Source organism: Mytilus trossulus, chromosome 1 (assembly GCF_036588685.1).
Source record: "Mytilus trossulus isolate FHL-02 chromosome 1, PNRI_Mtr1.1.1.hap1, whole genome shotgun sequence".
NCBI lineage: Eukaryota > Metazoa > Mollusca > Bivalvia > Mytilida > Mytilidae > Mytilus > Mytilus trossulus.
Window position 1 is genome coordinate 12,006,771 of NC_086373.1, and position 27,962 is coordinate 12,034,732.

Sequence of the window (27,962 nt, forward strand, 5' to 3'; positions counted from 1 at the left end):
AATTAAATTTCATATTTGTTTTAAGGTAGCATGTTCTAGCGAGAATCTGTTTATCCCAAACAACGTTTTCAAAGTACGCTTTAATGCTGCAAGTCTCATTGAATATTTAATTGTTGGTGACATAGATTTTTCTTAAATTTCTATCTTTTAAAAAGTAATTGGCATATGACTGCAGGTGTAACACTCACATAATGATTAAATGTCTAAACAGATCCCTTTTACTGATGATACTTTATGTATATGAAAAGATTTTGAGATATCTTTTTTATAATGTGACAAAGGCAAATCAAACTAACATTTCTTGACAAGCATTTACATGATTTATGACAATAAATAGATTTGGCACATTACAAATATAAATGACTATTTCAATGAAGTATCAGACATGAACAACTTGTTTGGTTGGACGTTTAGGTTTTACATTGTTGACAGTTTGTAACATAATATCACTTCGGTAAGACTCCCAGTCCACAGTATTCTGTAAACGTGATTGCATCTCTTCCTCTGATGGATAGGGACATAACTGGAAAATTGACATAATAGGATGAATGATATAGTGTATGTATATGCATATTAATTAACAAAAACATTAAACAAAAATCCAAAATAGAGTTATTATTTTTTTCGACAGTGATTGCATCGACTCTTTGTTTGTATGTTGTGTTGTTGTTCATTAAAGTTTTGAATTGTCCCTTCGGATATTAGTATTCTTTCTTCTTTTTTTGCATTGCATTTGAGCGGGAGGTTGGCTAGCCATAAACCAATGTTCGACCCATCATTTTTTGCAAGAGAGACGAAAGATACCAGAGGGACAGTCAAACTCATAAATCGAAAATAAACTGACAACACCATGGCTAAAAATGAAGAAGACAAACATACAAACATTCTCATATTATAACGAATCCGGTAAATAGTCTAATTCGGTAGGTCACATTCATGAAAGGGAATGGGTTTGTAGTTACGACATAAGGAACATATCTGATATAATCTAAATGTCCTGTACCAAGTCAGGAATACAGCATTTGTTACCACATAGTTTGTTTCTATGAATGTTGGCGCTTTTTTTGTAGCAGTTCGGAGTATTAGTGGTTCCGTTGTGTTTCTTGAAAAGTTGATGTGTTTCAGTATTTGTTTGTGCACCGGATTTGTTTCAGATTTATGGCTATTGAACAGTGGTATACTACCATTGCCTTAATTCTAAAACGCAAGTATTTTTTTTATAGCTATAGTTATATGTATAAGATATAGTTTTCAATTACTAGGATACTGAATACTGTAACTACATGCAAAACATTTGATCAACATAGGCATTATTCTGTGACCATCTGTGTTTATTTGAATGTAACTATGTAGTGCTAAACTTACAGACTGTGAATGATGGATGTGTTCTTTATAAATGTTGAAACTTCATGATTGTTTAAGTTGCATGGACGATATTTTAACATTCAGTAACACGAGATAGGTTTATTTTAATGTCAGGCTACATGACATTCTGTTCATGGAAAAAAAAATCGTTTTAACAATTCATCTTAAACAAAATAGTAATGTCTCACCTCATTCCGAAGCCTGTTCTTTAGATTATCTGTAGTATGTTGCATATAAAAATGTTTATCTATCAAGATGCAATCAGCACCATTGCTTACAACACAGAAGTTTGGCTGAGGTTCTAATATCAAATCTGCTAGTCCCTGTAAACAGAACATATTGTGTTTTTATACGATGTGAAAAATATATTTCTTTCGCGGAGTTTGTACATGATATCATATGTTCACCCTTATTCACCCTTATGCATTTTCATATATCTTCATATCAACAAACTTTCGGGTTTAAGTGGAGTTCGTGTTGTTTCTTTTTTTTAAACTATTGTTGTACATGTCTTTTGGTTTGATGAGTCTTTGTTTACTCCTTGGTTTTGATTGTGATTATTTACCTTTAAATAGTCAAATATTTTTTTTTAAACATGAGTATAGAAAAAGTCATCTTGTTTAAGGAAACATGAACTCATAAAATGGTAATTTTCTGTTTTCTATTTGTTTGAAGTCATATACTAGTACACAAAATGATGTATCTCTTGAAAATCTACACTTAATATACTGTAGACCGACCTTGCATTATCTTTGAAACACAATGAGACAGAAACTACAAATATTACGCAAAATTCAGCACATGCTTTATTCTTTAGTTTTGGGTACCCACCAAAGCAGCTTGGGGATCAGACACAATCTTATGTTAGGTTCGGAATTCTCGATCTATAGTTCTGCATGTACTCTTAAGTACGTTGTTGTGTTGTCTTATTGTTATGTTGGTTTTTTTCTGGACAGTTTAGTTTTACCTTTGAAAGAAATTCTTTCTTTTCCTAGCTAATTTCAAATGTTATTTTTAAATCTAAAGATCAAAATTACTCAAACTTACAAATACTTGACCTTTAGTTAAAGTTTGTATATTAACAAATTCTGGCTTTAGATCAGCTTCTGTGATATGATCTGGATCCTGTAAAATAAAAACAATTTCAAATTTCTTCTATCCTTAGAATCTTTGCATTTTCATTATTGCGGTTCTCTATTATATATATAATATGGTGTCTTAGTGACCTAATGCAATATGTAATGTGTGACTAGTACACTATGTAACCAATTTATCTTACCAACTTCCTTAACATTTGGTATTTAGACTAGTGGCTTCTCAACGTGATCAAGTATTCAATATCGTTTGTATTTTAAAAGTTACTAGAACCATTGATCTACACAAAAACAAAATGCCAACAATACCAACTTATTAGCTTTATATGTGTTTTAGAAAATATTTCAATCGTTCATTATCATTATCGTCGTATGTAGAAACCTTTAAGATTCCTCCTGAACACCGTGTTGTTTTCTTAATGGGACGCAACACCATTACTAACTGTGTATTGAAATAAGCCCCGCATTCTAACCTACTAAGGAACCCTACTAACCTAATATGGATGAACGCGGTCTCCACGCGGTTGCTTTTTACCAATCAGAATAATATCATCATGTTTTCCTCTAGTGGTTCATTTACAAGACACGCACGCTAATATTGCATTCGCATTTAGAAGGCCATATTTTTCTGGCACATTCGATCGACAATATATCAAAAGAAAAACAATTTAAGGACAGATATAAGGGTGAAAAAATGTCTTCTTTAAAAGGATGTAGGTGTATTGATACGCAGCATCACTCAAGCGTGTAACATTGTTAGATACTTAAAAGTACCTTGTTACATGTTCTATAACTGTTAAATTTTCACTGATGTCTAATATTTTACCTTTCGTTTGATACCAGTATCTATATCATCCCTAAATGTTATTTTTTCTTCCTGAAACCCAATCATTTCTCTTTCTAACTCAGCAATGCTTTCTTTTCTTCTTGTATCTACAATGATATTAATACATTTTGTAAAATTGATGTATAGTTTAAATGATGTTTGCAGTAAATTCCAAATAAACTGAATAAGTAGAATTTGTAATTGGTAAAAGGAATATTTAAAGATTACCAATAAATCAATTGTTTAAAAAGGCAATAAATTGTGTTTTAGAACAGTTCACAACAAAAATGTCTTCCACTCAAAAATTGCTTCAGCACGACGAAATGAATTTGAATAATCTAATAACTTTAAGACTTTTATCAGGGAAATATACGGTTAACATTAGTGATAGGAAATTTTTTTGACCTATATAGGAGTAAACTTTACCTGTACTCAATAATAATTTTCCGGTACCAACTTCTTTTTTATTTTGTCGAGTATTATATGCATAGTCTACAGAACCTTCAGTGTCTTCGGACAGTGTTGGTAAATATAATGTTTGTATATTCTGAAATGAACTGCGACTATGTCTTGTTCCTTTGTATTCTGATGCAATATCCGGTAAACTGAAACTAGAGCGGTTGCTAGGCACTTCTGGTACCGATTCCATATATCGGCCATTAGACATGTCTATATATTTAATCGAATTGATTGGATGTTTAAAAATTTTATATTTTCCTGGAAACTCTTCTAAATATTCATCATCAGTCTGAGCATTTCTTGTTGGTATATTTAACTCTGTTAAAGCTTGTCGTCTATTCATATCTTTTTGATCGGCAATGTCTCTTTTCTGTTTTTCAGACACAAATTCTGTTTTCACTAAAATAAATAAAGACTATTGATTGCAGTTTAACCTTCATTAAACTAAATTAAACTTGTATTTAACCCCAAACTTAGTGATTATAAAAGACATGTAATTCATGGTTGTTGTGATTCATATATGGTAATCAAAAGATATTGAAATCGGATAGAACCGAAACGTTCTCTTTAAAAACAAGAAATGGACAATATCTTTTATAACAATTGTTTTTGTTGTAGGAGAACACGCTTTAAGACGAATGTATATTGAGTCTTATGTAGACGAAAGTCGCATAGGATGTACCAATTAATAAACCTGATACCTTGAATTAGTTTTTGCTAAATAAATACACTTGATATACTAATGATGTAAATCCTCGAACCCGTATTGATGAATTAGCAGATAAATATAAAACAACACCTGGCGAGTTCTGAGTTCTCAATTATTACTAATGAATACACGATGTGTAATGACGACTCGAATGACCCTAATGGGCTCAATTATTAAGTGAAATTTGTATTTCAAAAAAGAACTGCGAAATATATTTGTTGCAATACAACGATTTAAACCGAGCACAACTCAATATCTACAGGTATAAATAAAAAAAAATCGAAGTCCGAACACCTACTATCCTACTAGATTCCCCAAGAGACAACATGACATATATGTAACAACATGGGTTAACAGGACATTTAATAAAAGAATGTTTGTATTATTTTTTTCAGATAAATACCATATACCAGCATGTTTTTAAAGAAACTCGTCTACACAGATGACTTTCGAAAGATTTTTTGTTTCTATTTCATAAGTAAGAGACAAATGCAATAAAGTGAAGTCAACTATATTATATAAACATTAATTCGAATAGACTTTTTTTTCTTTTGGATGAATATTTTACAAGTAACTCCGGTTACTTGTGAAGTTTATTTGCAGCTATCAAGTCCTAACTTTGATTATGAATCTACAGAAAACATCATTTATGTACAACGTTTGATTAGGTCTGGAAATCGCTATCAAAGGTACCAGCATTATAAGTTAGTACGTCAGAGGAGAGTTTCGTCTACATAAGAGTTCTCAGTGACGATCATATCAAAATATTTATAAAGCCAAACAAGTACAAAGTTGAGGAGGATTTAGGATCCAAATTTCCAAAAAGTTGTGTCAAATACGACTAAGGTAATCTATTCCTGAGATAGGAAAATCACTAGTTTTTGAAAAATTTAAAGTTTTGTAAACAGGAAATTTATAAAAAAAAAAAAAAAACACCACATAGTGCTGACTACTGGGTTGGTGATACCATCGGGGACGAAACGTCCACCAGCAGTGGCATCGACCCAGTGGTGTAAATCGTTATTAAAGGTACCAGGATTATAATTTAGTACGCCAGACGCGCGTTTAGTCTACATAAGACTCATCAGTCACGCTCATATCAAAATGTTTATAAAGCCAAACTAGTACGAAGTTGTTGAAGAGCATTTAGGATCAAAATTTCCAAAAGTTGTGCCAAATACGGCTAAGGTAATCTATTCCTGGGATAAGGCAATCATTAGTTTTTCGAAAAATTTAAAGTTTGGTAAACAGGAAATTTATAAAAAATAACCACGTAATTGATATTAATGTCAACACCGAAGTGTTGATGATACCCTCGGGGACGAAACTCCCACCAGCAGTGGCATCGACCCAGTGGTGTAAATCGTTATCAAAGGTAGCAGCCATGCACTATGGTTCATTATGCATGATAACTTCAACAAAGTAAATACTGATTCTCTATTAGACACAAAGGTGTGTGTAACGTCTTGTTATTACAAAGGCTATAAATAAAGGCAACAGTAGTATACCGCTGTTTAAAAAACAAAATTGGGGTAACAAACTTAAACTGAGGGAAACCCATTAAATATAAGAGGAAAACAACGACACTACATTAAAATGTAACACACACAGACACGGATTAAGTATTAGACAAAATCCGATGAAAATAACAAATATGACATCATGAAATTGTTTTTTGGATGGAGAGTTGTCTGAATGGCCCTCATACCACATCTTTCTATATCTATTTGATATTTAAATTGTTTGTCCCTTAACCTGTATCTGAATAACTGATGTTTGGTTTTCAGTACAGCTTCCAGTTACAGTTGAAGCTATTATCAATAAAAAATACTGGTATTTAGAATGTCTACTAAATAATAAAAAGTACCTTTATTTTTCCATTCGAATGGAGAAACCTTTTTCAATTTCTTCAGTACACTTATACTGCCCTGAAATAAATGTTGAAAATATTTTTTATTAAATATCAAAATATTGAATGCATACATCAAATTAAACATTAGCCAATATAACAGTAAACTAAAATTCCAGAAAGCTAGCAATCATTTATAACACACAAGCTGTTTTGACTATGAAGTCAACTGAACCTATTTTCAATAATTTTTTAACTAGAATAAAATTTTAATAAAAGGCATCATTTAAAGACTGTCCTGTTTGAATGGTTTTACACAAGTTATTTTGGGCATTTTATAGCTTGTTGTTTAGTGTTACCTTAAATGTTTACTTTTTACAAATTGAGATTTGGATGGATAGTTGTCTCATTGGCGCTCATACCACATTTTCTTATAACTCATAAATAAAGACTTCAAATGAGAGAGAAAAACGGAAATTGTTGAATCGTATGTACCGTTCCTGGGGGGAAAAGAGGATTGATTTAATAATTATATTAATGAATTATATCCTATGGAACAGATTTTGACTTTTTAACATTTTTTTTATTCGAGCGTCACTGATGAGTCTTAAGTAGGCGAAACGCGCGTCTGGCGCAAATTTAAATTGTAATCCTGGTATCTACAATGAGTTTATATGCAACCGGCACTGGATCGATGCCACTGCTGGTGGAGATTTAATTCCCCAAGGGTATCACCAGCCCAGTAGTCATCATGTCTGTGTTGACTTGAGTTGTCATTAAAATCTTCATAATTATAAATTAACTGTCTACAAAACTTTGATTTTTTGGAAAAACTAAGGCTGTTCTACCTCAGGAATAGATTACCTTAGCTGTATTAGGCAAAACTTTGGGGAATTATATGTCTTCAATGCTCGCCAACCTCGTACTCTTATTTGAACTTTTTATCATTTTTTTATTCGATCGTCACTGATGAGTCTTTTGTAGACGAAACGCGCGTCTGGCGTAAATTAAAATTTTAATCCTGATAACTATGATGAGTTTATATGTAACTCCAAATTATTCAAGGTGTAATACCACCAAATAATGGTACGTCACATCCGGTTGCATACGAAAGTAGGTCTAAAAAAATATTCCCTTGAATTTGACCGTTGTAGGTAATTAATCCTACATTTTATTGCAGTAAAACTATTTCTGTGTCATAAACATATGTCTTGGGTATTTCAAAACACCATTATTTTTTATTTGTGATTTCTATAGAAAATTTTGTAATCTTGAGGTTACATGGTGACTAAACCTTGTACACGGATAGAATAAGGGGAGAAATTTGATTGGTTATCTTCCAATGATGGTTATTTCCTTATATGCAATGAAATGTTATGTGAAACTTTTTCTATAGAACTGGACAGGATAAAACTTTACTCATGCCAAGTAATTCTTTATTTGAAACAAAGATAAACTCTGCACAATTTTTTGAAAAGTGCAAATTTAACGAAGACTAATAGGGGAAAATCAATGGTGGTATTACACCTCAACAGTAATACATATTCCATATACTGTTGACATGTTTAACTAGAAGCCTAAGTTGACACTATAATAAAATACCGATTTATTAAATAAGGTTTTAGTTTGTAGCCCCGATTTGTTTTCTCACAATCGATTCATGTCTTTTAAACATAATCATTGGTCTATCACTATTGATTTTCTTTACATGCCACCTGTACTATCACAAGTCTCAATACGAATGTTTCATCCTTTTTAAAATTCATTCAAATCTTGTTCAAAGCTGTGCTAACCTTTTTGGTATAATTCTTTCGATATAATCATCGATCAAGTTTCTCGTATGATCAACAACGTACATAATTGGGCCAGTTCATCTACAATGTTTAATACAGTCTCTTCTTTTAGAGTTGCGATATTTAAACCTGCTCAACGTGATGTGTTCGACTTACATCATAATAGTTAAAACTATTATCATATCGAAAGGGCGTAGAACATTAACAAACAAATGTATATTTATGAAAATATTGTCACCCTAAGCAATCTGTCTTCTTACAGACCTACTTTTGATAATGCATTAATAACAATGTGTTTACTTACAGATTTGACAACAATGATCCAATCGAAATAATGCGTTTCCTTCGCTATTATATCGCCTCTCCTGTGAATTCAAAAAAGAACATAAACAGAAGTAAAATAACAAAAATACCGAACTCCGAGGTAAATTCAAAGCAGAGAGGCCGTAATAAAATGTCAAATCAGATGTTTAAGCACATCAAACGAATGGCTAATAACTGTCATATTCCTGACTCGGTACAGGCATTTAGTTATGTAGAATGTTCCTACAATGCCTAGTATAAACATAATTTCAGATACAAAACTATGCTGTCAAAACAATCCAAATATGAAAAAGACGAGTTTGCACTTTTAAGTCCCAGTTGTACAGTCCATTATTCGGGAAGCGCATCATGGGACATTGTAACGTGTAGATATTTGATTTGTGACGTCAAATGTTTCCTGTGAAAAGAGCCAGTTGGAAAATCAAGAATAGATGACTATTTCCAATTCGCACACTTTCCAATAAACTTCCTAAGTCACATGGCTTATGTTGGTGTGTTGGTTTCAGAGTAAAACCGGTCGACAAAACTGTGACAATTATCATCTTTTGTATCTATAGAGAATTAAATATGTTAGAAACTGTGGTATAACATTAGGTTCTAACGTTACATATTTGGACGAAAACGTCGCATTTCAAATGGTCTTAGTTCAATGATACTTTTAAGTAGTCACAGACAGCAATATAACATGAACACTTTATCACCTTAGCCGTATTTGGCACAACTTTTGGAAATATTGGATCCTCAATGCTCTTCAATTTTGCACTTGTTTGGCTTTATAAATATTTTGATATGAGCGTCACTATGAGCCTTAAGTAGACGAAACGAGCGTCTGGCGTACTAAATTATAATCCTTTGATAACTATTATCGTACAAAATATCTATATCCTACTTTCAAATATATGTTAACTTACTTATAATAGTGAAACATGGTTTTATCTTTTATTTCTTTAATAAGATCTATAGGCCATCCACGTAAAAATGACAAACTTCTACAACAAAACAGTAATAGAATGTGATTAAGTACAAATGAAACATTACATTATTTTTATTTATCAGATGTCAGACATATATAATTTTTAAATGCTATTTTGAAGTAAAACAAAAAACTCAAATGCCAAACATCAGTTTCCTTATTATAATGATTCACGTCAAAACTAACAAGAATGCTTCCTAATTTATAAAACAACGACCGGAACAAAGAGCAGAAAGCAGCCAAAGGTCACTAATCCATAGCCAGAAAATCCTGCACCTGGAGTCGTACTTCAGCTGGTCTCTAAACAAAAATGTGCACTAGTTGAGTGAGAATTGACGTCATACTTAAAATGGACTAGAATTAAAAATCTTTCAAACCTGTTTTAAAGTATGTTTCAAGTTATCACCGCGCATTCAATAAAAGATATCAAATGTATCATTCTATAACTTCTATTCAAAACTAGTTTGTTGTCAAATAGATTCATATTTTTATTGGTGAAACGGAAATAAACTTAACATTATATAAAGGTATACTAAGTTAACTACCAGCATCAGTTAGTTAAAGAGGGAAGAAAGATTCAAACTCATAAATGGATAATAAACTGACAAAACCATGGCTTAAAAGGAAAAAGACAAACAGACAAATAATAGTCACAGAAAAATAAAGACTGAGCAACAAGAACCCAAACAAAAACTGGGGGTTAGTAAAAGGGACCCTTTCATTAATTTCAGAGGGTTTCTGGTGTCAGAAGTATCAGACACATTCTAAATGTATATTATCATAAATATCAGAAAACCTTTTCTAACGTTCAATACTAACAACCTTAAATGATAACCGAGAAATATCATAAAACTTTTGAATGTTATTTCTGAATAAGGGTATTCACATAGCTCAATAACCGCGTGAGAATAAAGTGGAAGTGAAAGTGTATTCTATTGAATAGTCCAACATACTTTAGAAACTGGTCTTGATCAGGATCATTTATACTTTTAACTCCACCAAGCATGAATATGTTTTGGTAATCTTTCTTTGAAATGCTAAGTAGTTCTGTTGGTTCTCGGCATATAATAGTGGCTTTCCGTCTTGTTCCTTGTATGATTCCCAGTTCCTAGAAATAAAAGCATCATTCATTCCTTTGACATTTGAAGTGGACAGTCTGGTATAAAATTTAATGTAGTCTCATCAGTACAAATAAGCCACAAAACATGACAATAAAACTATGCTATCCAACACACAAAAGGATATTTTTTATTTATGGTTAATGAAGGAAGCTATAGTGTAAAATCTAACTGCAGCATTACGTGAAAAAATCACGAGAACAACAAAAAATATTATAAACCGACGTTATAACTCAATCCGTACCTTACTAGGCTTTTGTGTCACTCTTTTGATTCGATCGGCACTAGTAGGCATTTTTTGACGAAATATGCGTCTGGTGTATAAAAGATAAATCCTTGTATCTATGATGAGTTTATTTATGTGATGTCAGTTCATCCGACTTCAACCGAATGGTGAACGTGTGTTGGTAATCGTTGAATTCAATACTTCAACATTTATATACTATAAAAGTAGTTTTATCTGGACGAATGAAGGACGGGATTAGCAATCGTTCCTTTACTTCATACTTACACCAAAAGAATCTCCCTTTGATAAATGTAGGACGGGACGTGCATATGTATTACTTTCGTCCATTTTCATAACTACAACTGTAATAAATCAAGTGTTTAATATCTTTACGTACAATTAAACAAACAAGTTTTTATAATATGGATATAATTAGGTTTTTGTACCCATGTAAACGAATAAAAATCCTTATTTTTAACCGGTGTTAAATAGTTTGTTATATAGAATTTTTGAAAGAAAAATTATGAGTTCAAATAAAATAAGTCTTTTAAATTTCTTTGTTTAGACAATTTCGGAATATAGATGTGGAAATTAATATATTAGTTCGATCTTTGTCGTCTCTGTGTAAATTCATTCCCTTCTCGTTTTAAAACTCGTCCTTTTTTGTATAGTGAATCATTTATGTCAATTCCTGATGGATTGTTGTTCAGCTTACACTAAATCTACTCCACTCCTCATTTTACTTGTATGGAAATGAAAAAACTAAAAGAAAATTCAAAACAAATTAAAACCACTGAATTCGTGTTGCGCTATCACGAAGTTTGAAGGAAATCGTGATTCGACAGGGTTCAAAAGTATTGTTATTTTTGTCTAAAGCATTTAAAAAGTATATAATATACAAACATATCTATATATTACAGTGCTCAAGTACTTACCATCCCCTGATAATATGAAGTAAAATGCAGATGGAGGATGACCCTGTCTTACGATGATTCTTTTGGCTTCATATCTATAAAACATTATAAAGATTTATAAACATCAGTTATTTTTGAATGATTAAATACCATACACATAGTATTACTGATGAATGATGTGTTATGCACAATTTGCGAGGTTTGGGGTAAAAACTGAGCCTTATTTAACTTTAGTGTGCACTACTCGTATTTCACTTTTTTTCCTTATCCAAGGACTTTTAAATTATAAGACTTATTAAATACAAATTAGGATTTAAAAGTACAGGCAATGGTATTCGTGCTGTACAAACTGACCCAAGGCTGTGACATAAACTATTCTTGTCTGACGAAGTTCAATTAAGGTAAAATAACTAAATATGACAAAGTAAATTGTCAACGAATATTCAACACGCTTGGTTCTTTGTTGTGGACTCAATGTATACAAATATACCATTAAAAACTGAGTAATAACTTAAAATGAATAAAACAAAAGGCAGCCACCTAATACATAATAACTAACTGATAGGCCTTGTCAATCCTCCTTAAATGAATTAATGTGATTTGCTTCATTTTGATGTACGAATAGAGAAAACAACAGAAATATTAAGGCCGTATAGGAAAATCTTTTATACAGCTATTTAGATATATTTACATCACGTTTATGTGGATTTTGGAGGGGAAAAGGAATGGCAGTTTCAATATTATTTCGCTGACCAATGATGTTACAGGTTTTAAAAAAAGGTAAGAAAAACGAGATCTTATACTTAGCCCTTAAATTTCAAAAAAATAAATACAAAATATACAGAAAATTCAATGAGACCACTAAAAACTAATATTCTATTCAATTCTATGTAATACTATCCTTTTGATGTCACAAGACGGTATCTGTCATAACATTTTTTATGATTTGAATAAATATGTCTATACCTATGACGTAATAGATCATTTAACAAAATTTAATTGCGGAGGCATGACATGGGTTATCCTTAGCTCATAATAGTAAACGTCTCAAGTCCTGTCATTAATGTTAATGTATTGCGTAAGATGAAAAATCCGGCTATTTATTAAGTGTACAAACATATTTGATTTTCAGATATATAGATGACCAGAAATTCTCTTTGTACAATTCTCGTTTGAATTGTTTTACATTTGTCATTTCGGGGCCTTTAATAGACGACTATGCGGTATGGGCTTTGTTCATTGTTTAAGGTCGTACTGTGACTATAGTTGTTAATTTATGTGTCATTAGATCTCTTGTGGAGAGTTGTCTCATTGGCAATCATTCCCCATCTTCTTTATATATTTACTTTAATCAGCGAATGTTCATTGACGAAATCTTACAACAAAATGTTGTTTTGAGATAGACGTTTACTCATAGGCTAATTTTACCTTTAAAAATTCTAAACATGAATACCAATATCTGACCTTATAAGGTCTATCTACTGTACGTTAATTTTCTGTCGAAACAATTTTTTTTAGTTGATAGGTACCTTTCATATACTCCAACCTCAGCTATTTTCCTCTGCATCCTAGCAGGATAATCTGATATAGATCTTATATTCCTGAAAGCTATCTGTGCCTAGTTAAAATAAGCATTACATTATTACGTAAGCACACATAGAATATTTTACATTTCATAACGTAACTAGAAGTGTATACGTCTTTTTATCATACTCGATGAAAGTAAAACTATCAAAAGTCACAATCGGATTGCTGATCAGAGAAGTGGTTACTATTGTCAGTTTTGACACAGTAAGATGGGACGTGTTCCAGTATAGTAAGTAGTCGAAAAAAGTTATCAAAGGTTCCAGGATTATAATTTAGTACGACAGACGCGCATTTCGTCTACATAATAAGACTCGTCAGTAATACTAAAAGATGGACAGAGTATAATGGTCGTAGTCGAGCCTAATTTCATGTTACTCCATGAGCACATAAGCATAGTAACATTAAAATTAGTAGTTGATCTCGAATCCATGTTCCTCATTTGAACACAGAAAAAGTGACAAATTCGTTATACGTTGTAGTGGATTCGATTCAAATTTACTAAATGAATCCTAGTAAGATTAAATGAGTACCTTTAGTTCGTATAGTGCTCGAACTCATATGGCTCAATAAAAAAAAAGACCTATCAAGCAACAACACTCGTTCAAACTTATCGTGACCAAGCATGTATACACATGTTTTCATTCGCGCATTTCAACTATAGTAAGGTAACACGATTCAAAAGGCCTTGTTATATGACTAACCACGGCAAATAATTCCATAAACTTTTGTTTCCCTCTGCATATAATTACTAAAAGTACTTGTTTGCTTTTATGTTTGGTTGTTTTTCTTAAATGGGTAAATTTTAAGTGAGATTTATAAACTTACAGAGTATATGTCATGAGGAGTTCTGTCTTGGCTTTCTTTACTTAATATTCGCTTGGTTTCTTCTGTTAAACGCATCTACAATATATAAATATAACAAAGCTGAATAAATCTTCACCATATAAACATGACGGTGCTGAATACCAGGTAACACAGCACAGATAGAAGTTATTTATCATCAATTAAGATATCCTTTCTAATACTTACAGATTTGTTAGCTTTAAACTTGGAGGGATCAAACATCAGGTCTATTGGACTATCATAATCTCTGAAATGTAGACCTTTAATGAAAGGAGATACTTCGTCGTCATTTTCTCTATTCCTGTAATGCAAATGAAAAAAGATATATTTTCGAAATTGAAAGTATTGACATTCTCAATATAACAGAAACAATCACAATACACATTAAAGTAAAATAATAATAATATCAAACTCCGAGAAAATTCTAAAGGAAAGTCCCTTAGCAAATGGCAAAATCAAATGAATGGATAAAAATTGTCAAATTGTCCATATAAGTAAGTCGGTGTCTAAGCGATTATGATGAACAGAGGAACACACTGAATAGAAAATTTATATTTTATTCCAATGTGTCGCCAATAGTTAATACAGATATAGGAAGTTGTGGTGTGAGTGCCAATGAGACAACTCTCCTTCCAAATAACATTTTAGTTCTGATGTTCATATTTTACACACAAAAATAACAAAGTGTGTGTTTTAACTTTCTGGTCTAGAAAGTCAAAAAAAAAATGCCGGCGTTACTCAACGTCAATCGGGTCAAACTTCCAACTTCTGATTGCGCTGTTCACTTTTGTTTGTCTTGTGTGTATGGCTGTATTTTCCGGAGGAATTGGGTGTTTGCGATTTGGATGGTCTTTTGTTTGTATTTTCCCATTTTGAGGAAATTTCTGATATCTTTTAATATATTATTGAGAAATATCATTTGATTTTAATTTGCCACGAACAATACATTGAATAGGAGATAGAGATTAGTGCAATGAATACTTTTGGGAGTTTAGGTCCCTCAATGCGCTCTAACTTCCTACTTGTTCTTGTATCATTGATGATTCTTATGTAGACGAAACATGCGTCTGTTGCATAAAAATTTAATCTTTCATGGTATCTATGATGGGTGTAATGTTAATGGCTTGTCTCGTATTTAAAATGCTTTAGTTTACTCAGAATACTTTACAAACAATTCACAATGGGAAAAAAAGTATGGCTTAGGTTTGCATCAGTTTATTATACTTAAACTGTTTGAATTGCATATACCAATCAGTTTGGTACTGTTCTTACAGCAGTCGATGTAAAATGGCATATACACCTGTGGTTTTCATTGATTGTCATCTGCGACAATAGTTTTAGTTTATTGTTTTAGCATAATACAGGTCTAAGATTTATTCTGAAAAGGTTTCATTTGTTCATCCTTGGGCTTTTTGTAACCTTCTATACCCGTATTGGTATTGATTAATGTTTAAGGCCGTACGGTGATCCTTAGTTATTAGCATTAGTGTCTGTTGGACTCTTCTTTTTTTTTTAATTCTAATCAGTATACTTCATCCATGTCCTTATTTTCATATTTCTTGATGAAACATTCGATGATTATACCCAGTATCAATGCGTCATAAACTGAAATATCTTGTTAAACAAAACAATAAAATGAGAGGGTTCAGTACCTAAGGCTATGCATATTCATCAGTCGTATACAGTACACAGTCATCTTACCAGCAAGACGAAATAAATGGAGGCAAGCCTGAAAAGGAAAAATAAAAAATAAAGACTATTAAATTTTATAAGATAACTGAATTATGTATGATATATGTTTTTCCTTGTACAATGTATTAACATTCCTTTTCAAGTTTTTCTAACAATAGAAGTTAAGGAAATGCTCGAAATGAATCTACGTCCAATAGCATGCATAACGAAGGTTACATGTGCAACTTGTATTATCATTTTGTCACAATACCAAATTATCTGACAAGTGCTGTCTACCAGATTATACGTAACCTGTTGAAAATAAAATCATCGAACTTCGTTCTGCCTGAAATTAAATTCGAAAATTTTAAAGTGAATTTCGTGTGCCAAGTAATGCATTTCCTTTTCCCATCACTTTGCGTCCGTCGTCCGTCGTCGTCCGTTGTCCTTCGTCGCCCGTACAAAAATCTTCTCCTCTAAAACTTCAGGGACAATTAAACCAAACCTGTCCACAATCATCATTAAAGTATCTAGTTTTTAAAATGTGTCCGGTCAACCAACAAAGATGGCCGCCATGGCTAAAAATAAAACATAGGGGTAAAATGCAGTTTTTGGCTTATAACTCAAAAACCAAAGCATTTAGAGCAAATATGACAGGGTTAAACTGTTTATCGGGTCAAGATCTATATGCCCTTAAATTTTCAGATGAATCGGACAATCCTTTGTTGGGTTACTGTCCCTGAATTGGTAATTTTAAGGAAATTTTGCCGTTTTTTGTTATTATTTTGAATATTATTATAGATAGAGATAATCTGTAAACAGCAATAATGTACAGCAAATCAAGACCTAAAAATAAGTCGATATGACCAAAATGGTCAATTAACCCCCTACGGAGTTATTGTCCTTTATAGTCAATTTTTAACAATTTTCATAAAATTTGTAAATTTTTACTAACATCTTCCACTGAAACTACTAGACCAAGTTCATTATAGATAGAGATAATTGTAAGCAGCAAGAATTTTCGGTAAAGTAAGTTGCACAAACACATCACCATCACCAAAACACAATTTTGTCAGGAATCCATCTGCGTCCTTCACATAGACCAAGGTGAGCGACACAGAAAATCAGAGAGTACTGTTTTTTAAATGTGTAATGTTTGTCAATGGACAATAGAGATAAAAGTACTATCTGGAATGCCTGCGATAGAGAATCCTATCAAATCGTCCCACTTTAACGAAATTAAAGTTTATTATTGCATATTGAGTGTCAATGTATATCACAGAGGATCAATAATTAAGACTTAAATTTATCTGATATAATCTTTTTACGTATTTGATTGCATAATGTTCATGTTATGATTGTAATAAATATTTCATTCATTCTAACATTTACATTTGAAATCCAAACGTACTGCATTGTGTAAAGTGTCACTTGAACCAAGGAACGAATTGTAGAAACATTGCATTATATCTTTATCAAAATTTTAATATATTATATACATCGTGATTTTTTTTTATTATTTTTTATTTTTAAATGACAACTGCTGTGATTTTTCATTTTAAATTACATATAATTTGAGAAACATCAAACCATAAAAAAGTTTTAAAAAATTGAAACTGTTTAAATAACGTTTCTTGAAAACACTTGAATACTTTTTCGTTCTAAATCTGTTGAAATTATAACACTCAAAGATTTACAAGGTTGCATTATACGTGCGTTTAATTTGATTTGTTCTTAAATTTCTAATGGAAATGTGCTTTATGCGATCACACATGTCAAAATAAATATTAAGGACAACGATCAAAGAAAATAAATGTTTATATCAAGGACAAATAACACTTGGAACCTGGGATTAGATACTCAAAGTTGTCCTCAATATAATAATATTTGATGGTTGAAAAGAGGGATATTTAATATTTAATATTGTTATTATTTTTTGAAATTTAAAATTCCGCTCGGAGAATTAAGCTATTACAATTTGAATAGATGTTTTCTTAAGGTTTCAAGGGGGACATTTTTTTCTTTTTGTTTAGGGATTTTGGAGTACATATAGAGTCAAAAAGTCATTGAAATATAAATTTTTATAAAAAACAAATCATTTTTATTTGTTTACGAACAAAATATGAAGCCAAAATAAGTCATGAAATATGTGATGTAATGTATAGATTGGATTTCAAATCAACTAACATTCAAGGTGTACTCTTCCGCGAAAGTCTTGTGCTAGGGTGTGTTGCCACATATTAACATCGATTTGATTGCAAAATTCTCATTTTTTTGCATTAAATCGTCTTTTTTCAGTAGATAAAGTCATCATAGATCCCAGGACTACATTTTGTATCTACATTTTATATACACAGCTGTAAGGAATTACACTCCCTTTTCAATACCCTGGATCCGTCCCATGAAACGTAGCGTTTAAGTGAAAGACAAGGGATGGTTAACTCGGATTTTGAATGAAGTGTCTTACAAGGTTAATATGTTTCTTTGGTAAAGTACGTTAAATTTGTCCCAATATATAGGCGTTTAGAAAACAGAGCATATCAAATAAACACGTAACAGTCATGGAAAAGCACGAACTATTTGTCCTTGGACTTTCGGTCGCTTAAAAGCCACAGATCAAGATAAAATATGGATTTAGGATTGCTGATGAGACAGCTATCCACCAAAGTTCAAATTGATTTGGATGTAAGCAATAATAGGCAACCGTATGACCTTCAACAATGAGAAAAACACATATTGTATAGTTGGTTATACAAGGTCCAATGTATATAATGAAAAAAATATAACAACCTAAACTATACTGGCATTTTTAAATCAAAATCATCTGATCTATACAACTGTCATATTTTAAAATGAATATACTTTTGAAGACAGTTTAACGTTAAATAAATCGATGGCACACCCATTATACTCTGTTTGTGTATATGTCCACTTAAAGTACATTAATCATATCTGCTGTTCATATATATACAAGCAAACAATTTAGTAAAATAAATAAATATCTTTGAATTTCCTATGTTAATCAATGTTTTTGTAAACTGTTTAAAAACAAGAAGCTTTCGACTTTGTTTTAAATAATTGGTATTTGCAAAAGGGTATATTTAAAGTCGGTCTATTTGTATTTATAAAGTCGATGAATTTTTCTAAAGTTGAGCTATGAATAGCAAATAATATTTACGAAAGGCTGGCTTAATGTTTAACATTCTAAAAAGAAGAACATGTTTGTAAAAGAATTAACAAGAAAGTCGAAAGTATATTGTGGGCTGGATGGTTTTAATCAAATGTTTATTAATATCCAACAAACAATTTGACAAGTTTTTATGGCTAAGAAATAACAAGCCGTAATTTCCTAAACAGGGCTTGATCGCTAAAAGTGAATGGGTTATTCACAACCCGTTTTGGGAGAATTTTGTTCTCTTACATACATTAAGAACGGGGGCCTGTTTATCGAAACTGTCCTAAGATCGGTCCTAAGAATTTCTTAGGACAGAAGTTAAGATAAAGTTAGGACCGACTTACGACACGTCTCAGCATGCACATCGAAGCTATCTTAGGAATATCTTAGCTAGGACGTCCTAACTGATGTCCTAAGTATTGGCGGAAAAGAAAATACGAACTGAATATGAAAAAAATAAATTATGATATCATATTTTATCAATGATTTTATTTCAAATATGGTTAATTAGAAACTAATAACTAATAGGTAGTTCTAAATTAAAAGTAATAAATATATTTTGTAAAATAGTTCTAGATTTAAATTGTATGAAACAAAACATAAGACAAAAATAAAAATTGAACAAACTAACTGTTAAACAAGATTTATAATAAGTAAAATTCATAACATGTTTTTGAGTGAGTTGAATTCGAAGTGTCACATTTTCATTCTTTAACGGTTCAAATCCAAATCTCGTGCACTATTCATATCATTACTGATAATTTCAACTAGTTTTACTACTGCTTAAAAATAATACGCGTGAAAATGAACAAAAGACGAAATTCGAATGTATCCTAAAGTTAGGACCATCCTAAGACCATCTTAAGACACCTAAATTGGTATCCTAAAGTTAGGACAATTCCTCGGATTTTCCTAAGTTGCGACACGTTTGATAAACTCGTTTAGGACTAAGATGTGTCCTAAGTTGGTCTTAGGACACGTCCTAATCCTAAGTGAGCTTCGATAAACAGGCCCCGGATTGATAACTCTTTTTTGTGTTGGATACGACCGTTTCCAAAGGTCCTTCTGTAGAGAGATGACACATTTCCAGATTATATTAGTTAGTTTTCTTTCTGTTTACATAAAAATGTCTTTCTCTGTTTAATCATTACAAAATGTGTCAAAATTCACAACATGTAACTCGAAAATAAGATCGTTTACCTATAAACTGTATTATAATTTTGAAAATAGCTATTTTAACCTCATTTTGGCAAAATATAAAAAAAGGTAATGTTATCATGGAAAGTGTTATTCTACTATAAAACACTATATTGAATCTAAACCGAGATTAATTGACTGTTTTCAGCATATTCGTATTACACCTACGCGTATCTTTCCTTGCAATAGTATAATTCTAACAGTATCATTCTATGTAAAACCAAATAAAAGACATTCTCTTAAATAAGTCAATTATAAAAATTCATCAAATTACAAACGTGAATTACATTTATTTTTAATTTTCACAAATTGTATTGCACAATATTTTGTCGGAATTGTGTAATTGAAATATGGCACTTCAATTATATAAAAACGGATAACTCTATAAAATGTAATATAAATCAAATTTGTTTTGTTAAATATTAATGAAATTTTAATATAATGTAAAAATAATAGAATTCTTCCTCTTGAATGTTTCCGATTGTTTCCGATTCTCTGATTTGTCATTTTTTGGAGCTCTATATGAACGACAGTCATAACGAGATGACATCAAAGTTGTCAACAATATCTAAGGAAATGAAACTAAACACTTATTATGATGTATATGGCATAGTTTTTTGCTTTTGTTATACCGGGATAGTTTGAATTCAAAATGGTTTTCATGAATCATGGCCATGAGTAAAGGATTATAGTTCTCTTTTTATTGCTCAAAATAAAAACAAAATTTGCTTATAATTGTTTTCTTTTCATTTTGCTTAATAATGTAAATATAGTTATAACAAAATAGTTTTCAAAATTTGCTGTCGTCGTAAAGACAACTAGAGGCTCTAAAGAGCCTGTGTCGTTCACCTTGGTCTATGTGCATATTAAACAAAGGACACAAATGGATTCATGACAAAATTGTATTTTGGTGATGGTGATGTGTTTGAAGTTCTTACTATACTGAACGATTTTGCTTCTTACAATTATATCTATCATGAACTTTGCCCATTAGTAACAGAGAACTATATTTGGTAAAAATTTACATAAATTTACCAAATTAATGAAAATTGTTAAAAATTTACTATAAAGGGCAATAACTCCTTAAGGGGTCAATTGACCATTTAGGTCATGTTGACTTATTTGTAGATCTTACTTTGCTGAACATTATTGCTGTTTACAGTTTATCGCTATCTATAATAGTATTCAAGATAACCAAAAACGGCAAAATTTCTTTAAAAATTACCAATTGGAGGGCAGCAACCCAACAACCAGTTGTCCAATTCATCTGAAAAATTCAGGGCAGATAGATATTGACTTGATTAACAATTTAACTTCTTGTCAGATTTGCTCTAGATGCTTTGGTTTCATAGTTATAAGCAAAAAACTGCATTTTACCCCTATGTTCTATTTTTAGCCGTGGCGGCCATCTTGGTTGAATGGCCAGGTCATCGGACACATTTTTCAAACTAGATACCCCAAAGATGATTGTGGCCTAGTAGTTTCAGTGGAGATTTTGTAAAAGATTACTTAGATTTATGAAAAATGGTTAAAGATTGACTATAAAGGGCAATAACTCCTAAAGGGGTCAACTGACCATTTTGGTCATTTGACTTATTTGTAGATCTTACTTTGCTGAACATTATTGCTGTTTACAATTTATCTCTATCTATAATAATATTCAAGATAATAACCAAAAACAGCAAAATTTCCTCAAAATTACCAATTCAGGGGCAGCAACCCAACAACCGATTGACCGATTCATCTAAAAATTTCAGGGCAGATAGTTCTTGACCTGATAAACATTTTTATCCCTGTCAGATTTCCTCAAAATGCTTTGGTTTTTGAGTTATAAGCCAAAAACTGCATTTTACCCCTATGTTCTATTTTTAGCAGTGGCGGCCATCTTGGTTGGTTGACCAGGTCACGCCACACAATTTCTAAACTAGATACCCCAAAGATGATTGTGGCCAAGTTTGGATTAATTTGGCCCAGTAGTTTCAGAGGAGAAGATTTTTGTAAAAGATTACTTTAATTTACGAAAAATGGTTAAAAATTGACTATAAAGGGCAATAACTCCTAAACGGGTCAACTGACCATTTTGGTCATGTTGACTTATTTGTAGATCTTACTTTGCTGAACATTATTGCTGTTTACAGTTTATCTCTATCTATAATAATATTCAAGATAATAACCAAAAACAGCAAAATTTCCTCAAAATTACAAATTCAGGGGCAGCAACCCAACAACCGATAGACCGATTCATCTGAAAATTTCAGGGCAGATAGATCTTGACCTGATAAACATTTTTATCCAATGTCAGATTTCCTCAAAATGCTTTGGTTTTTGAGTTATAAGCCAAAAACTGCATTTTACCCCTTTGTTCTATTTTTAGCCGTGGCGGCCATCTTGGTTGGTTGACCAGGTCACGCCACACATTTTTTAAACTAGATACCCCAAAGATGATTGTGGCCAAGTTTGGATTAATTTGGCCCAGTAGTTTCAGAGGAGAAGATTTTTGTAAAAGATTACTTTAATTAACGAAAAATGGTTAAAAATTGACTATAAAGGGCAATAACTCCTAAACGGGTCAACTGACCATTTTGGTCATGTTGACTTATTTGTAGATCTTACTTTGCTGAACATTATTGCTGTTTACAGTTTATCTCTAACTATAATAATATTCAAGATAATAACCAAAAACAGCAAAATTTCTTCAAAATTACCAATTCAGGGGCAGCAACCCAACAACCGATTGACCGATTCATCTGAAAATTTCAGGGCAGATAGATCTTGACCTGATAAACATTTTTACCCCTGTCAGATTTGCTCTAAATGCTTTGGTTTTTGAGTTATAAGCCAAAAACTGCATTTTACCCCTATGTTCTATTTTTAGCCGTGGCGGCCATCTTGGTTGGTTGACCGGGTCACGCCACACATTTTTTAAACTAGATACCCTAATGATGATTGTGGCCAAGTTTGGTTTGATTTGGCCCAGTAGTTTCAGAGGAGAAGATTTTTGTAAAAGTTAACGACGACGGACGACGACGGACGACGACGGACGACGACAGACGACGGACGACGGACGACGGACGCAAAGTGATGGGAAAAGCTCACTTGGCCCTTCGGGCCAGGTGAGCTAACAAGGAAATTGCCATGAACGCAACAAGCGTTGCATTTAATTTCACTATCATAAAATAAAAGTAATTTCCCTATGTATTGTTGTCAATTGTTAAAACCGTAACTGAAATATCACTAACACACAGAAAGCGCTCTTTTTCAATATTGAAAGTTAAAAACCCCAAATATTTTCTCAAAAATTATAAACTTGCTAACATTTTCTTCATTTGGTGGCTAGTTGTATAATTGGCAATTATACCTTATGTCCCTAATTTATATTGTCAGTATGATATGTCAAGCCCTTGAAACAGAATTAGACTAGAATTGTTTTGAATAAAGATAAATACCTATGATAAACATCAAATCCCCAAACGAACAAAAAGCAACCCAAACATTAAGATATCACACATGTATCACTTGTTAAGCCATGATACCAGAACTAATGTTACATGGAACATAAAAATTAAGTTCTACAAATTCCCTCTTAACTTTAAGATAATAAGACCCAAAGTATATAGTCTTGCTGCAATTATCAATTGCATTACAGCATATAAGCATATTGAACAATATCAAGGTGTGGGTTAAATGTTAACGTTTTTGAATTAAACGAAAAATGTAGAGTTTGATTCACCAATTTAACATCAGAGGAGGCCTTGATAGAGATTATTGCATTATACTTTTACCACTCAAACATATTCATAATTGAGGTACAAACGTCTTCAAGGAAAGTATTTATTGCATTGGACACTTCATCACGTCAAGGATTTAAACGGGTCCCTGCATGGTAAATAATTATTATTTAAATAAATATTGACAGATCGCTGCTTGTTCAAAGTATGCTTGACAATTCTCTGTCAAATTTAAAGGGACTTTGTTGATTTGAAAATACCCACAACATATTATTAACACCAATTTACTCCTCTGGACAACTAAATTGTATCAAAATGATAATTCATGTAGTTATTACATATAAATACGAAACTTACACATATTACTTATGATATGACAATATCAATTATTAGTTTTCTATAAGGGTTTTTGTAAATTATTATTTGTATGCACACTATAATTCACATCAAACTTCATACGTGTAAGACATTCACTGATTTTAATTGATTGATTGTTGTTGTTTAACGCCACTTTCCGCAATAATGGCTACCTCGATGCGACAAAATTTTATTTTTTGAGAAAGTCCGATTGCTCTGAGAGAATTATCGACCTTCGCCATGAAAACTGGAACTCAATCGAAATTTGGAGTCGAACGCACCTACCAAGTGAGGGTTTCGAATTCATATCTTAACCTCACAAAATTCTCCCACAAGGCTGCTGTCAACCACTATGATTCATTTTAATCAATATGTATGAATTAGTTTTCTTTGAATGGTATGTTATCATATGAAGAGTTTCAAATTTATAGATCATCTCAGAAAAAAAGTTATTTGAAAAAGAATAAATATTGACATTATTAAAGATCTTTTCTAAAATTATATAAACTAATGTTTCCTATTTTTAAACATTTTCACACTGCTTATATTTATTTTAGCCTTTAATCTAACTGACCTGAGCAGCATCCTGTTTTTGCTTTGCAAGCCTCTGTTTTCTATTTTCCATCAAATCCCTAGACATAATACGTCTTAAAACACCAACAAAGTGTACTTTTCCTTGAAGAAAATCCCACTTATTCTTAGTCTCCCTAAATTTATCTATTCCGCCTCCGTTTAGTTTATCATTTAGTAAATCCCAGTGGCTTCTCTTTCTTTGAGATTGGAAATCTTTTTTCACTAATTCTGCGTAACTTCTTGTGGTTCTAAGATTCTTACGTCTTCCTCTAGACTGTGACGTATCAACAGTTGTGTCACTCTCTGAGTATCTAGATCGACGACCTATAGGTGTTGACCCATCAGGGAAACTCCCACTTCTGTAGCTTCTATCATCACTAACACTTCTCCTAACAGATTGTCGACTTCTGTTGTTCTCATTATAGTATTGCTCGGGCCAATCCCGGTCAAACGATACCCGTTTGTAAACACAATTTCCTTTCTTTACGTCTAAATTTGACATTTTATTTGCTCTTTGGCTTCTCTTTTAACAAACAGTAAGTTTTCTTATTCAAATATAGACCTTCATATATTTGCTTTCATACTTATCATAATTCAAAATGACAGTTTCAAGATCGACTTACTTTTAATTAACATTTCTCCCTCTTCTTTGAATTAAAAATATTGTAAGTCCTTAAAAACCATTATATTTTAAAATGTCCACTAATGTTACACCTTCAGTGAAGTAAGTACTGTGCTACCTATATATGCGTATACGTATATACTTCTCTACTTTTAACGAAATTAAAAGACAGTAAAATATCAAATGGTATAAAATGGCACGTTTGTATCACTGTTGAGATTTGGTTATGTCAATATTTCGGAATGATAGTAGCGCAAGGATCGATCATTAGATAAATCCGAATGTGTACCTTTTGATCAAATTATATATTAACAGGTGAAATCTTAGACAATTTTCTCATGTAAATTCTACCAAGGTCGAAACCTTAATTATATATTAAAACTTATTACTTTTAATTTAGTCCACATATTTTGATCTGACCTTGTAATTGACTAATCCAAACAATTATAAATTTTTGTGCAAATCTTTATATTTAGGATTTAAATGCTTTATTTCAAAATATAATTTCCAATGAAAACCTTTAACAAGCATATCATTTGTAACAATATTTTAATATGATATTCTGACAAATTGGGTCGAATGATAAAGAAAATGATTGCTATATAGTTTTACATAATGTTCAGTTTATTTAGCATTTTTTTCCGACTTTAAAATATTTCATTTATAAAGTACATAACCAACGGAGTGTTATTGTATTAAACGCTAGAAACCAGGTTTGTTATGAATTATTAATGTGTTTGTGTGGTTTTTAGATAGTCTACGATATTTGAAAATACAAACACTAGTAATGTTTGGGGCCCTTTATAGCTTGCTGTCCGACGTGAGCTGAGGCTCAGTGTTGAAGGCCGTACCTTGACTTATAATGTTTTACTTTTATAAATTGTTACTTGGATAGAGAGCTGTCTCATTGGCACTCATAATACGTCTTCCTATATCTATACAAAATGAATAAATTGAGAATAAAACAGAAAATTGTAAACGCACATAAATAAAAGAAAAATAAAAGGAGAAAGGAGATGCAATGTATACGTCAATGAACCAGCAACCTAGCAACACATAAACACAGACATTTATAGGTCAACATGAAATCTCCAACAAAAATATTCTAACTAAAATACAGATCTCAGAATACAGATCTCAGAATTGTTTATTATCATACGAGCTTCGATGAGTAAGCGAATGACGCTCATTCGAAATTTTTACATATGTTACTTGTTATAATATTCTTAAGCAGACCACCTTTTTCATCTCGATAAGTAGACTTTTAAAAATATGTACAATGAACTCAAAAGAAGACTAGAGGCTCTAAAGAGCCTGTGTCGCTCACCTTGGTCTATGTGCATATTAAACAAAGGACACAAATGGATTCATGACAAAATTGTATTTTGGTGATGGTGATGTGTTTGAAGTTCTTACTTTACTGAACGATTTTGCTTCTTACAATTATATCTATCATGAACTTTGCCCATTAGTAACAGAGAACTATATTTGGTAAAAATTTACATAAATTTACCAAATTAATGAAAATTGTTAAAAATTGACTATAAAGGGCAATAACTCCTTAAGGGGTCAATTGACCATTTAGGTCATGTTGACTTATTTGTAGATCTTACTTTGCTGAACATTATTGCTGTTTACAGTTTATCGCTATCTATAATAGTATTCAAGATAACCAAAAACGGCAAAATTTCTTTAAAAATTACCAATTGGAGGGCAGCAACCCAACAACCAGTTGTCCAATTCATCTGAAAAATTCAGGGCAGATAGATATTGACTTGATTAACAATTTAACTTCTTGTCAGATTTGCTCTAGATGCTTTGGTTTCATAGTTATAAGCAAAAAACTGCATTTTACCCCTATGTTCTATTTTTAGCCGTGACGGCCATCTTGGTTGAATGGCCAGGTCATCGGACACATTTTTCAAACTTGATACCCCAAAGATGATTGTGGCCTAGTAGTTTCAGTGGAGATTTTGTAAAAGATTACTTAGATTTATGAAAAATGGTTAAAGATTGACTATAAAGGGCAATAACTCCTAAAGGGGTCAACTGACCATTTTGGTCATGTTGACTTATTTGTAGATCTTACTTTGCTGAACATTATTGTTGTTTACAATTTATCTCTATCTATAATAATATTCAAGATAATAACCAAAAACAGCAAAATTTCCTCAAAATTACCAATTCAGGGGCAGCAACCCAACAACCGATTGACCGATTCATCTGAAAATTTCAGGGCAGATAGTTCTTGACCTGATAAACATTTTTATCCCATGTCAGATTTCCTCAAAATGCTTTGGTTTTTGAGTTATAAGCCGAAAACTGCATTTTACCCCTATGTTCTATTTTTAGCGGTGGCGGCCATCTTGGTTGGTTGACCAGGTCACGCCACACATTTTTTAAACTAGATACCCCAAAGATGATTGTGGCCAAGTTTGGATTAATTTGGCCAAGTAGTTTCAGAGGAGAAGATTTTTGTAAAAGATTACTTTAATTTACGAAAAATGGTTAAAAATTGACTATAAAGGGCAATAACTCCTAAACGGGTCAACTGACCAT

At 31.8% G+C, this 27,962-nt stretch overlaps 1 protein-coding gene across 1 annotated transcript; it reads right to left on the minus strand.

Moving 5' to 3' along the window:
- Positions 1 to 252: 252 nt before the first annotated feature.
- On the minus strand, positions 253 to 25,753 carry LOC134715347 (uncharacterized). The gene is made up of 16 exons (XM_063577471.1): positions 24,783 to 25,753; positions 15,733 to 15,809; positions 14,267 to 14,381; positions 14,063 to 14,137; positions 13,180 to 13,268; positions 11,672 to 11,745; positions 11,022 to 11,098; positions 10,346 to 10,500; positions 9,331 to 9,408; positions 8,400 to 8,460; positions 6,321 to 6,381; positions 3,712 to 4,143; positions 3,286 to 3,392; positions 2,413 to 2,490; positions 1,554 to 1,688; positions 253 to 523 (listed from the first exon to the last, which is right to left on the minus strand). Exons 1-16 carry the CDS (start codon positions 25,281 to 25,283, stop codon positions 380 to 382), a joined length of 2,259 nt encoding a protein of 752 aa, XP_063433541.1. The 5' UTR covers positions 25,284 to 25,753; the 3' UTR covers positions 253 to 379.
- Between the last annotated feature and the right edge of the window lie 2,209 nt (positions 25,754 to 27,962).

Bases quoted from the DNA above. Each gene is read 5' to 3' on its own strand.
- LOC134715347 (XM_063577471.1), bottom strand. From the start codon at position 25,283: ATGTCAAATTTAGACGTAAAGAAAGGAAATTGTGTTTACAAACGGGTA. The intron at 9,409-10,345 runs GTATGTTGGACT...GTTTTGTTGTAG, and splicing joins GATCAAGACCAGTTTCTAAA to AAGTTTGTCATTTTTACGTG. The intron at 8,461-9,330 runs GTAAGTTAACAT...TTGAATTCACAG, and splicing joins ACCATGTTTCACTATTATAA to GAGAGGCGATATAATAGCGA.